At 34.7% G+C, this 14,527-nt stretch overlaps 1 protein-coding gene across 1 annotated transcript in view; it reads right to left on the minus strand.

The window, feature by feature from the left end:
- Nucleotides 1-2,010: 2,010 nt before the first annotated feature.
- GALNT13 (polypeptide N-acetylgalactosaminyltransferase 13) overlaps nucleotides 2,011-14,527 on the minus strand; it is a 517,926-nt gene continuing 505,409 nt past the window's right edge. Inside the window, exon 12 of the mRNA XM_082657709.1 lies at nucleotides 2,011-2,276. Within this exon, the coding sequence (XP_082513835.1) occupies nucleotides 2,136-2,276 (141 nt within the window). The 3' untranslated portion in view covers nucleotides 2,011-2,135. The remainder of the gene's footprint in view (nucleotides 2,277-14,527) is intronic.

Here is a 14,527-nt window from a genome sequence, read left to right on the forward strand (position 1 = left end):
TAGATAACATATGCATTTTGATTGACAAATCCATAATAAGTGAAACAGATTGTATAAAAGAGTTCTTGAGTGTTTAAGCTTTTTAAATTTAAGGAAGAATGCCTTGCAGGGACATTTTGTCATATTTTAGTCAGGACAAGAGGAAAAGAGGGAAGAAGAGAGTTAAAATGGAAACTGTGATTGTCAAGTCAGACCTCAGTTGACTTGTGAGGCCACTGTCAATTTAAGGCAGTGGTTTACTAGCTCTTAGGAGTCACAGCTTCCTTAGAAATTTGCTGTAAGCAATGGATTCTCTCGTCAGAAAAAAATGCCCCGACATTAAAATTTTGTTTGTAATTTTAAATTTAAATAAATTTAAAACATATCAGCACAAATTTCACGGATAGATTTTTCTTCTTCCTTTTCATGTCTTCTGCTCAAGTACTTTGAATGCAGAGGGTTTTAAAGATGGAAAAAAATTCAGGTATCCTCAGAGACTTTGAGGTGAGGGGTGTCTACACTTTAAGGAGTAAACCTGAAATGCTCCATGTAGTGTAATTCTTCCTTAGAGTTATACCAGTTTAAAGCCATAAAAGGAAGGAATGCTAGCTGAGAAAATCGTACAGGATATTACTAGCTTTTACAAAGTGAGCTCCGTGTGTGTGTGTGTGTGTGTGTGTGTGTATGTGTGTGAGAGTGAGAGTGAGGAGAGAGAGAGAGATTGCCTGTAGCCAACCTGATCAAACGGATTAATATTTTCTATTAGAGCTTTTAAAGAAAGGATGAGAGCCAACGATATGACATTCTCTACTCTAAGAGGTCACGTCTTCCATTCCCCCACCACCCCCTCCCTAAAATTTCTCTTAGCTGCTGAGTGCATTTACAATGAATAAAATACATATGTAGAGCAAGTTTATGGGCATTTTAAATGGTGTCACAGATTTTTCTTTTTTTTTCATGTTTTCTACTTACGTAGTTTGAATACAAAGTGTTTTAAGATGGAAAAAGAACATGTGAAGGTAGCCTAATTATGACTGTGTTCCTTGAGTCATAATTTATGGCAAATGATATCTAGCATTTCAGTTAAAATAAAAGTTTAATGGATATATATTGAGTTCATTCCCCCAGTGATGAAAACTTTAGATATTCTGGCATAGCAATGAAATTCTGATAGTAATGCATTATTTTATTTAAATATAAAAATAAAGTAGTCACAGTGACTTAACTAAAATCCTAAATGCCAAAGAATTAAAAATTAGGGCTAATACTCTACCTTTCACCTACAATTCTGTGTAGCCTAAGTGACAAGTCCCAGTCTCTAGAGTGAAGAGAAAAACAACTGTATAGTTTATGAGACAACGTGGTTAAAAATTGAGTTTCCCACATCAGTTCTAGGACCAAGCTGATTGTTACACTCAGCCTGTGTTAGAAGTGATTGCAACCCAAACAGAATATCTTTTTAAAATGTTTCAATTGTTTTTTAGCTTCATTTTGCTCCCCTCAATGAGTAGCTAGTTTCTTCTGATTTCATGTACTTTAAATTGAATTTTCAAATTCTCCTCCACTTTTTTGTTTAAATGTGATGTTTTTATAAGAACTCTATTAGATGTCAATATCCAATTTAAGTTTTTTCCTGGTACAAAATTTGGAACTGATTTTTGAGCAACAAATTCATTGCTTAGAAGTAATTCAATGTAATGGCCTTGCTGTTGACATAGAAATTCAACATGTTTCCATGAAGGTCCAGTAGAAACAGAGTTTATAAAACAATTTATAACATTTCATAATGGAGTTATAAGGCATTTACATTGTCCCTTTTTCCACATTATAAGACAAAAATAAAAATAGCCCCCCCCCAAACTAATCCTGTGACATGATGGCAATAATTTTTTTTAAAAGGAAACACAATTCGTTTTTCAAGTTGTTCTGATGTTTAATAACAGTTTGCTGTTATTTATTCTATGTGCTTTTTAATCAGATACAAATTTTAGTAGGGAAATAAGCAAACATTCCTAAAAATGAATTATAAACAACTGTGTTTTAGAATACTAAAAGGATTTTAAAACTTTCAATTCAACAAAGTTAATATTTTTTCCTAATTGAAATAATGGAAAAGCATAAGTGTAGACACTTTCATGGCTTAGGGGAAATGGTCTTCATGCCCCCAGAGTCATGTTCCTTAGCAGCCATTGTTGAGATCTGCTTCCACTACAGTCCTGCATGGTAGGCACCATTTTATCTTCTTCAGAAGGTTCATCTAGACATTGATTACTGTTAACATGTCTCAAGGTGAGTCTCTGTAAAAGATAACCAATAATCAGTGCAACATATTTTATCTTAAACTTCACTAGCACATCAGATTAAATCTGCTCTTTAAAAAGTCCTTTTTTTTTTTTTTTGGTATAAACATTGAGATATGTTTGTAAGAGGAACTGTGCACAGGTGGCTCTGAATTAATTATTATACAACTTTCACTGTTATGGTTTTATCATTGTCTAATGCACCTTTGTTTGCAGATGGTTAAAGAAATTGGCCGACATTTATCATGCGTTGCCAAGAATTCAGGCTCCTTTGCAAAAAGCCCATTTGTGAGTTTAGAGTTCAGTTGAGGAGTGCAAATATTAACAAGCTTTTACAGAATCTTCGTTTTCTTGGGCATGTGTTACTTAGTAACCATTTGGCAAATACGAAAAGAGATGTCACAGCTGTGACCCAGATGAACAAAACTGCTGGAGATGTTCCCTTTTCAAAATACTATACAAGCCATAGTATCTGTGACTGTGAGACATTCATTGTAGAAGAGTAATTACCATAGCAACAAAGATCTATCTTACTTGATGGTGTGCTCACCATATTTAGTTTGCATTTTTAAGGATCTTAAAAAATACCAGCATCAAATAAAAACAGATGTGATGGACATATTTTTAAAATATTATACCTACATATATTTTCATAACAACAGTATTAATAAGCATCCTCTCAGTACCCAAATGCTGAAATGTAATTCCAATAATTGCACCAGGTTAACCAGTCTTCTCTTTTGAGTTCACATTTACATTTTGAAGTCATATTTTTGGAATTTTCAGATATATATTTTAAGTCCACATGGTTTTATATACTAACTTATGCACTAATTGTATACATTATCATATACAGTTCTGCTTAGTTTCATGGGCAATGCCTAGAACCATACTACACGAAAAACTCCCCAGCCAGAAGAGACGTGTTTGAATATGGGAGGTGATTTGGAGATATATCTTGAAAAAAGTATCCATATATTATACTCTTGTTGCAAATTACCAAAATTAAAGGTAGACAAATACTTTTTTTGGGGGGGGGGTGGGCTCTTGATATTATATTGAAAGTCAGAAGATAAAAAATGCAGGGGGCATGCAAAAAAATGGTGGTGAAACACTGCCTAGACACTTATAATTTGTTTTGGATTAGGACTACAAACACCCCGAACTGCGCTGTCCTGAGAAAAGATAGAATGGAAAATAGGCTTGTGGTAAAGGATGCTTAATAGACAACAAACAGGAAATTAAAAGAGCAAGACTATTAGATGTGAAGAAGATTTGAAGATTTAGGCCTTTGTTGTTGCTCTTTTCAATACATGGAATCAAGCCATTTATACTGAAAAATGGACAAAAGAAGAAATGGCCAAAGATAGGCAAGAAGATAGTTGATTTATGCTAATGATGCCAGAAATTATTTTGTTCATTGATGAACCAAAAGCCAACTTGGAAAAAGATACAAAAGAAAACAAGCATTTTTTTCTAGAAAGTTCTAGTTAAAAAATCAAAGTGTTCATTTTTGTTACGTACCTGAGGTCCTCTGTGTATATATGTCCTTTTCCAAAAAAGCCACTTACCCTTGTTTGCTTCTATTAGATCCTTTTAAAAAACACGTATATGACTTTAAGGATTAGATTGAATATGTGTTGTCAATTACATATGTGATAGTTTCTAAAATATTAGTAAGTATTCTTTCTAAAAAATGCATAAATATTTTCTTTGAAGGAATTCATTAGTAGTCAAAAGCCACTGCTGTTAAGATAACCAACCAAGGAAAATACTCTCCTTTTCAGTGTAGTGGAGTAGAAAGATCAGACATTTTAGGGTTAGATAGCCCTAAGTGTGAATTTCTGCTTCCCAAGTTACTAGCCATGAAAATTTGGGCAAGCTACCAAATCATTCTGAGGACATACTTTGTCAGATGCTTAATTATACTTACTAATATGTAAAAATGCTCTTTCCCTTACTGCTTAAAAAATTTGACTTTTAGTCAGCTGTGATCACTTGCAACCTAAGGGTAAAATTGTTAACTATGTTTATAGGCATCAATGACTTACAGTAAAAATGACCTCTGATTGATTAACTGCATCTGCATCTGATAAACTGCATTATAATACCAGATAGGAAGGCAAATAGTGGGCCTCTTAAAGTGCAAAAGACTTGTAATTTTGTGAGACTAAATAGTTAAATCTGAGATGACCACTTGGTGGGCATTGCATCTACCAGGTATGGTTTCTTGGAAAACAAACTAAGATAATATATGCAAATTGCCTTGTGCAAAAGGTCCGGACTTCTTCAGCTTTCCAATGTATGTTTGGAATGCCCTGTCTCATATGTAAGTCTAATCTAAACAACATCCCTCTTCCCCCTCCTCTCCATACTTCCATTCTCAGCCTTGTCACAAGTATCCCAAGCTCAATTGTGTCCTCTACTAACAGCCTTTAACTGATTCATTTGAACCAGAATAACTCCCTGACTTCCCATGTGTTCTCATAGCAAGGTATTGGACAATATAATAGCTTTTATTTACAGGACAATAATCCCCTTAAGATCAAGAACTAGGACAGGTACTTATTGGACTTGAACTGAATAATAATTCATTTTACTGTCTACTGCGAAGATACTCACAAATCATACAAGTCAGAAAAGTACAATTTTTAAAAGCTTTTATTATTATAATTATGTCATTTAACCAGCCACAAAGAAATGCTCAGAAATAATTTACTTCATAAAGTTATTGAAAATTACATCTTAGTCTTCAATAATGCATTTGCTTTAAGTTTCAGGTTAAAATAGTAAATTTTAGAAAGGATATGTTGTATCTGCACACAAAGTATCTGAATAAAAATTAACAATTTAATAATTTCAGTGTTCCAAAAACAATTTTTGGGCTATGTTAGTTTTTTTTTTTATTGGTTTTTTCAGCTCTGTTACAAAATCTATTGTCATATAGACATGGCTATAGTTAGAGCTAATATGTCATAATATATTCCATCAGTTATACTTATGCATATGTATATTTGAAATAAAGAAAATACCTATTAATAATAAATAATACACAAATACCTATTAATAAATAATAGACAAACCTATTAATAATAGACAAACACCACTTAATATATATCTATTATACCTATTAATACCTATTAGTAGGAAAATACCTATTAATAATAGACAAACACCACTTAATATATACAGCCTCCAAATTAATGAGCAGCTAAGAAGTAAAAGAGAAAAATAACTCCAAGGAGAAATAGCACATAAAGATTTTTTAAAACCACATTTTAAAGAAATAAGTTTAGATTTCAGTACCAAAACACAAGAAAAACACTAAAATAAATTTAATAAAGTCTGCAACACAAACCTCCAAAATTATTTGAGAAAGTAATCAGTAGAATTCTTAAAAATATTTCTAAAAATTTCCTTTCTTGTATAGTTTCTTAGATGCCATTTTTGCAAAGGGTTATCATTACATATTTCCACAGTGGGCTGTTGGGAGCCATCAGCTACTTTGCTTACTGAGAGACAGGACTGGGTGAGTATGTGAAGAAGAGTGTGGGTCTGTTTGACAAAGAAAATAATGAGTAATGACAAAATCTAGTACAAAGGCAGTAATAAATCAATCATTCTCAGCAACATACAATTTCTACTGGATAAGCACTGAAAGCACATGTCACAATAATTGCATCCATGGAGCTGTGAGCCACATCCCTTTAGCTGACTTTCATGTCAACTGTATTCAGTAGGACTAACTGAAGATAAGACTGAGAATACAGAGAAGAGCCTGAGATCAAATGATGAAACATTTGGGGCAAAAGTTTATTTTGGATAGAAAAGGTTATATTCTTAGTGTTCATTCCAGCAATAAAATGCTCTTAGCATTAAATGAGTTATTTTGTGAGTGCATATTCAAAACCGTTGATTAGTCCAGTGAGTTTTCGATTATGGTCTTTGGCTCCCTCATTCCTTTGCCCTAAACTTGAGTGGATGCCAGGGAAGAATCTAGGGGATAATTTAGCTTTAGGGCTTGGCTTTACTTTGTACAATATGGTACTCAAGTTATTTCCACTGTGTTTTCACAGGGCTAACCTGGTGGCATTAAAAGTGTTCCACATATGCATTGGTGCATTCATCTAAATGTCAATTAGAAAGTTAATGAAGGGAGGAAAAAGAAAATGATTAACTCCATTTGGGCTCTTAATTTGACATAATTCTCCTAATTAATTTGTAATTAATTTATTTGTCTGTTTCTTATTTTCCATCTATTTCCTCCACAGGAACATAAGCTCCAGGAATGCCAGGGACCATGACTATCTACATCATGAAGTCCAGTGCCTGCTCACATGAGGTACTCTATAAGTTTGTTGATTGAAATATTTAGTGGAAGACCAATGCAGAAAATAAATTCTGATAAAATTAAACTACATCTCTTGGGCAGCTTACTGGATACAAATCATTGGATTTTTCCATTTCAAGGACTTACTTTCTACAGTCAAATGGTAATAAATGATTTACAAAGATAGGAAAGGTAACATTATCATATATAATAAATTTTATTTGTGAAATGATACTGTTCACCATATAGTTGATTTGTTAAGGAGACTAGTTTGGGGGGCTATTTATGAAATCAGGCTTGCCTTTCCTATCTATACTGTTTTAAATTTCTGGGTTTGATAATCCTCTACCCTTAGTGATTTTTGCAATGAACATTTTTTTGGTAAATGTCATGTTAACATCAAAGACCACAGTGTTAGTGAGTATGAATTTCATGTGTTATTAAAAAGAAAAATGAATTATAAAGTTTTCCTTGGTTTAAAACAAAAACTTGATTTTACTTATACTCAGGAAATGTACCTCCAGAATATGAATACAATATAAACTTTTCCATAAAAAATATATTTGTTGAAAAAAATATATATTTGTAATATTTTCCCCCCAAATGTTTATCACATGAATGACAATGAAACAAACTCAAAGAAATTTCACTCTAGGTACTTCTGAAAAACCATAAACCAGAAGAAATTAGAAATCTGAAACAACCCCTTTGAGATAAAAAATTATTTTTCATTTTTAAAAACCCACAAAAACATTTAGTGCTTTCATTTGTTTGGGAAAAAAAAAGTATAGTTTTTTTTTTTTTCCTGAGTATTCTGTTTAGAAGAGATACCAATTGTTAATATTTTATTGGTTTTCTAGTAATTTTAATCCCTTATGCAAATTTATGTAATTGAGCTCATCTAGTTAAATAGACTTCACTTTATATTGTGGGCATCATTCTTATAATTAATATTTTAAAAACCTAAAAAATAATTTCTACAAAGGAGACTTGCCAAAAATCATTTAACTTTTCCATTGGGGTTGGGGGATAGCCAATTTGGAGCTACTATAAATAATGCTGTGATAAACATCTCTGAACATCTCTCTCCACATCTATAATCATTTCTTTAATGATTCTTAGACGTGAAATCACAAGATCAAAAGGTATGAACATTTTAATACATATTAGTAAATTAAAAAAAAATCTGTAATAATTATTTTGCAATAATAGCAACAGCAGTTTTCTTGTGATTACTCTATTCCAAAATACTGTATTTGTGTCAGTTTCACTGCATCTGCATCAGTATTGTGTGTTGCCGCTATAAACATTTCTTGACATATGGACAGGATAAATAAAGAAATGGATAAAAGAACACATATGAAATGACTTTTTTTTTTACAGTTATTTAATGGCTTTTTAGTTATTTAAATACCTTTTTTTTCATTTTCATTGGTTAATTTATATATCTCCTATGCTGTGTTCAAGACCTTGGATATTTTTATATTGGATTTTTTATATTGGATATTTTTATATATATATATAAATGTAAATAAATATATTGTATATTTATATTTTTTCTTTTAAATGCTCTTTTTTTAAGCATACCAGCCCTTTGTCATATTTGTTACAAATGCCTCTCGCAACTGTAGGAAACTGTCATATTAACTCAGTTTTGAAGGCAATGTGACATACAGGCTGACATGCAGCATACTGCCAAATATCATTTCCTATAGCATTTTTTAAAATATTGACTAGAAAACAGGATAATATGAACCCTATGCTGGTATTGGTTTCTCTTTATAACACAGCATTACTTAATTGTTCTCTATTGAAATATAAAGCATTAGTATTTCCTGGGATTTTACAAAATTTCAATCATACTATTTTAAGATGCATAAGAAAAAGTTAATGCTTCCTGCCTTTAAACATATTTTTGCTATCTGAAACAAGATGTGTCATGGAGTATCCTAAATCTACCCTTTATTATTATTTTTTTTTTGCAGTACGCGGACCTCTCACTGTTGTGGCCTCTCCCGTTGCAGAGCACAGGCTCCGGACGCGCAGGCTCAGCGGCCATGGCTCCCAGCCACTCCATGGCATGTGGGATCTTCCTAGACCGGGGCACGAACCTGTGTCCCCTGCATCGGCAGGCGGACTCTCAACCACTGCGCCACCAGGGAAGCCCTAAATCTACCCTTTTAAAGGTACAATTACTACTGAAAGCCAACTGGAATTAGGCTAGGGAAACAATTTTGGTGACAAAATAAGAATCATAAAATTATAAAATTAGGTCATACCTTTGGGTAAAAAAGCACGAAGTAAAAAAATTGATATTTTAATGAACAGATAGAAGTGACTGTATGGTTGATTGAAGAACCAGTCATACAGGTCTCAGTTTAAAAGATGCCATATGAAAAGTTTAAAATGAAACTTGGTCAATTTTATTACATATAATCATAAAGAAAGAATGAATTTGGACTGTTATAGGTATTTAATTTAATAGCAAAAACAGGATTTCCCCTATTGATCAAGTACAGAATAACAATTTAAATATTAATATAATAAAGTTCTTATTTAAAATTTTAAGTATGATCTTCTAACAAGGTGATCTGTGCACTTGTTAGAATAGAATATGAGTATTAAAAAAATAAGTGTACAGGTGTAGGTATTTAACAAACAAGAACTAAAAGCGTAATACTAAACTACTGAAATTCCTATTTACTAATTGTTTCTACATAAGAAATCACAGCTCTGGGTCAGTGGGACTATGGAAATATAATACTTGTCTGATATACACAGCCTTCAAAAGGTAAATCAAGCCACTATTTTTGTTAGGAATCCTACTCAGGGAAATGGCTGGGTTGGCAATTATAGATGACTTACCTTGAAATTATATTCCCATTTACCTGCTTTCTGATAAAGTGAAATAAAAGAGGAGGTATTAAGTAAAATCTAAATACAAGCTTCTGTGATTTCAGTAAATATAAATCCCATATATTTTACCTACTGAAAAAAAATTCCTGATATTGTGTCTCTGAGAAACATTTGACACAGATGGATATCAAATTCATAACAAGCATTTTCTCAGTCAACTTGCTCAGTCACATGAAAAACAAGACTTATTTTTAGCATCATATTTTGCTTCCTTTTTTTCTTTGTTGCATAGTGTTTGTTGAGCATAAGTGTTCTGTTCTAAAATTAGATTCTCACACTGTATGTAGCCGCCTGAATGTTCAAAAAGAAATGTGATTATGTGCACTTATTGCAGGAAAATACAGATTTCAAATGGATTGGAACCCAATTGCAATGAAATAGAATAATATAAGACAACTTGAATACAAGAGAATGGATGGATGGCAGACCTTTATAACAGTAATCTTTAAAATACTTCAGTGAGATGAAATATAGGTTGTTTTTCCTTTTGTTTTAACTTTGTGGCAGTGGGCTTTCACAGCACCAAAGTGTTCAAGGAATTTTTTCAAGAGATTCTAGACCAGGTGGGGATTTTCCAGTTTTGCTAATGATGCTCAGGTTGCCCCCAAAATGAACATATTTGGCCAGGTATAAAGTGATACTGAATTGAATGCATGGTTGTATTGTTTAAGAAATACTTAGTTAGGAAAGTGGGAAACTCCATATTTCAAATCAGAATTGGCCAAAGACATGTATTTATTACCAACAAGTTCTTAGTTTCATTCAAATGAAAGGTGAAACAATTAGATATTAATTAATTATATTATGAATACATGTGGCTAAAATTCGTAAGCAATCAGACCATACTGACAAAGTAGTTTTATGACTGCCTGTTTAAATAGACAAAATTTATTGCAGTACATCTTTGCAGTTATTAAGGAAAGGAGAAATTCTGTGTGAATACAATTTGGTACCACAAATAATTGATAATATTTAACCATTTCTTTCATTTGTAATACTGTACATTTAACTTATCAAATTGAGATAGGCTGGGACCTGGGACCCTTTGCTGCAGTGCTTGCACCTGGACAAACATCTGAGCTACAAATTACAAAGAAACTATATAGGACTAAAAAAACTGCATGTACAGGTGGGGCAAATTATGGACAAAAAGACCAAAAATACCCCCAACTGCCACTTCTGAAGAGTGGGGAGCAAAAGCAGGGTACTGTGCATGCCCCCTGTGCACAACACCACCAAAGGGGTGGGAAAAACACCTAAGCCACCCCTCTGGCCCAACCCCTGAACACAGCCCTACCCTCACCCCATGTAAGGAACAAGCTCGCACCCCCCACCCCCCACCTTGGGGGAGCGAGCAAGGGAACCTTTTCACTCCTGTGGCCTTTCCAAGGTGGGGAGTGGCACGAGCTGGTGTGTGCAGGGGGCATGGGCAGTACCCTGTCTTTGCTCCCGGCTCTTTAGAAGTGGCAGTTGGGTTTTTTGGTCTTTTTGTATTTTTTTGTCCATAATTTGCCCCAGCTGCGCATGCACACAGTTATTTTTAGTCCCTTTTAGTTTCTTTGTAATTTGTAGCTTGAGGAGACATTTGTCCAGGTGCAAGCATTGCAGCACTGCAGCAAAGGGTCCCAGGTCCTGCCTGTCTAAGGATCATCAATCATCATTTGAAAGCATCCAATTATATTTAGTTTTTCAATGACCTCAGGAAGCAAGGTAGTGTAGTGGAAAGATTGCTGGAGTTAGTGCCAGAAACCTGGGCTGTGCAGATGTAGACAAGGAATTTAAACACACTAATCACTACTTGATTGATGTGAAAAATACAAATAATAATATCTTACAGAACTGTTGTAAGAATTGCACGAGAAAACAGATAGAATTAAAGACATTCAGTAAACTTTATTTCCTTCTCTTTTCTCCCCCCACTCACTTAAGAAGTAAACAAACCAAAGCAGCTGCATAGATTCCATGTTTTGAGGCTTTATGATACCATTAGGGGAACCACTGACTGAAACTGCACCCTGGCCAGGCCCCATAGTAACTACTTGCATGAGTTATCTTAACAGCAGGAGGTCCTGGTAAGGAACATGGAACCAACAAGCCACCACCAACCGGAAGAATTCAGGAAAGGTCAAATGGAGACAGGAGACGCCAGTCCATATGTCCTTCCAGAATCCTTCTCTCTGGAATCCATCTTGGCTGAGTGATGCGCATACCACCAGGAAGAACCCTGAGTCAGAGTGTTTGGCCAGAGACAACCAGAAACTAATCCCATCACTGTAAAATCTGAGACTGTGCGCCACCTGGCAGAGCAGTCCTCCTGGGTTCCCTTACCCTCCCGCTCTCCACCCAGGTGCCCCTTCTCGATAAAGTCTCTTGCTTTGTCAGCACATGTGTCTCCTCGGACAATTCATTTCCGAGTGTTAGACGAGAATCCACTCTCGGGCCCTGGAAGGGGTCCCCCATCCTGCAACAAATGGCGATTTTGGTGGGACCTCTTCTTTGCTATGACTGACATCCTGACCACTCAGGGTACGCGGGGACCAGCTCACCTGCCGAGGGACCAGACCCAGTGGCCGCAACCGGGACCCTTTTTTCCGTGGTCTCCTGACGTGGATGACTGGCCAGAGTGCCCCAACTGGGTAAGGAACAAGAGATTGTATTGACCTCTTTCCCCTTCCCTCTCTTTCCTCTTTTCAACCCCTCCTATCCTACCCTTTTTTCTTCTGTCCTGATCCTGTACGTAGGAGTCTGCTTGAAGGGCCTCAGCCTGAACTGAGGGTCGGAGCCTGATCACCTCTGGTGGGCAGAGAACTCGAATTCTGGTTCTGGTCTGGTCTCTTGTTTCTGGTAGGGTTGAGTTCCCATCCTCCCTTCCTCCCTTCCTAGAAGCCCAGGGAAAGGTCCCATGACACCTGGGTGTCTGCAGGTGGCAGGAGACATCCATAAGGCCACCCCTTTTGTCCCCCTTCCTTCCCCTCTTCCTTCAACCTGGCCTCCTTTCCTTCCTTTGAGATTTTTGAAGACCTGAGATATTTCCATTTACTCTGTTAGTACTCGGATCTGAAGTTCTGTGTCTCTATAGGAGGTTTTCTGAGAGACTGCAATCTTGTGCTTAAGCAAGTGTGTGATTAGGTTGGCCAGGCCTGTGTGTGTTTAATACTTTGTGTTCTGTGTTGTGATTTGTGATGGCCATTCTGCCTTGTGAAATGGGAATATGTGTGGCCACCATATTGTTTAGACTCCAGAGAAAGTTGGTTTAGGTAAAACTCTTGAAAACTGGTTTTTTTTTGCATATACAGTTAGTCAAAGCAAGCTTGATCAAACGTCTTTTCAGAATTTTGACCCTAAGGGAACAAGTCCTACTAGGAGAACATGATTTTTCTCTCCCTGTGCCTTGAGACCAGGGCTCTCAGGAACCCTTATCTAGACCATCTCTAACTCCTACAACTGAGAGGAAAATGGGAAGAAGCCTTTAAAAATTTTACTTATTCCAACTGTTATTTATAAACTAGTGAATTTTATATTGTGATACCTGATTTATGACTAAGTTTAGAAAATGAAGCTAAATCTTTCATTGTGTCTGTCTGGATATTTGTATGTCTCAGTATGTGTCTTTGTCTTTGGATAATATTGCTGAGGTTAATTTGTAAATGAGCTCTGTTCAACTGACTTAAAGAAAAGTAAATGAATTTCGGGTTCACGTGAACTGGGAAATATTCAGTATTAAATTAATATCTGGTATTAATGTATAAGTTTGTCAATCTAATTGATATAGACATGTCTTTAGAGTTATCAACATTAAGTGTAATACTTTTATTGCACCTAGGTTTAATATAAGCTAAATAAAATCTTGTTATATCTGTTATAAAATTGTCAGCAAAAAACAAAACAAAATTCAATGTAAAGAAACTTTTAAGGAAAGAAAATATAAATGAGATAAGAGCTTTTAGATAAACTCTATTAAGAATAATTATGCTTTAGGAATGTCTGTCTAAAATAGTCTCTCCAGATTCTGGTAACTTGAAATTCTAGAGTTGTGCTAAATTAAGTGATGGAAGGTTATTGAATAGCTAGGTCATTCCCAAATAAGATACTGAAAAATTAATTACTGAACATTGGCTTCCTTTTGCAGAGAAACAAAAGGTATTTAGGACTGTTAATAAATATGTTTGGTGCCACACTGAGATATTTTCTATAAGAAAGCACATTTTTCAAGAAATTATTTGGGTTTATGTTTACCAATCTACAGAGTGCTGATATAAAGGACAGTCCATGGTTGCTTAAAGTAGGGTGTGTGTTTTCAGTAAAAAAGGTATGAGGCATGGAATTGCATTTTATTAAGGGAAAAGGAAGTAGGTCTGACTTACAGGTGGCTGTTTCTGAATGGAAAAATAAAGTGATGGATACAGAAAGTGATAAAAAGTTTTGTGGAAAGTGGGCCCCAAGAAAAGAATTTTGTGCATGGTCAGGACTGACTGAGTTTAAAATAAATTTGATTGAGTAAATGAATTTTAAAAGTAAGCTGGTACAAAACTTGAATTTGCCTTTTCTCTCTGTTAAGAGGACAAGTTTTCTTAAAATGCTGAACTGCCTTTGATAACAGATTTTAAGTTTCTTTACCTTTTGAGTGATCTGTTCTGTATTTGCCTTTGAAATCCTTTATTGTTACTTTGGCTAAGTGAATAACTATTGTTTCACAGTGACCTATGATATTATCTGTTTTAAACCCTTTTGAATTTTTTTGACAAAAGTTCCTAAATCAAATTCTAATGAAGTCCTTTTGACCTCTAGCTAACTTTGGAATGCTTCAAAGGGCCCCTGAAACATCCCAAAGAGAGAAGTAAACTAATTAGGTTCATTTGGTATGTTAAATTACATGGGAACTTAATCTTCTTAGGTTATATTGTGTGGTACATGTTACTAATATAGATATAGAGATTATATGGAATTCCTAAAAATCTGATATGTCCTGGTAAAATATTATCAGTCATAATTCTAGTTATTA

This window comes from Grampus griseus, assembly GCF_964374135.1.
Source record: "Grampus griseus genome assembly, chromosome: 7".
Taxonomy (NCBI): domain Eukaryota; kingdom Metazoa; phylum Chordata; class Mammalia; order Artiodactyla; family Delphinidae; genus Grampus; species Grampus griseus.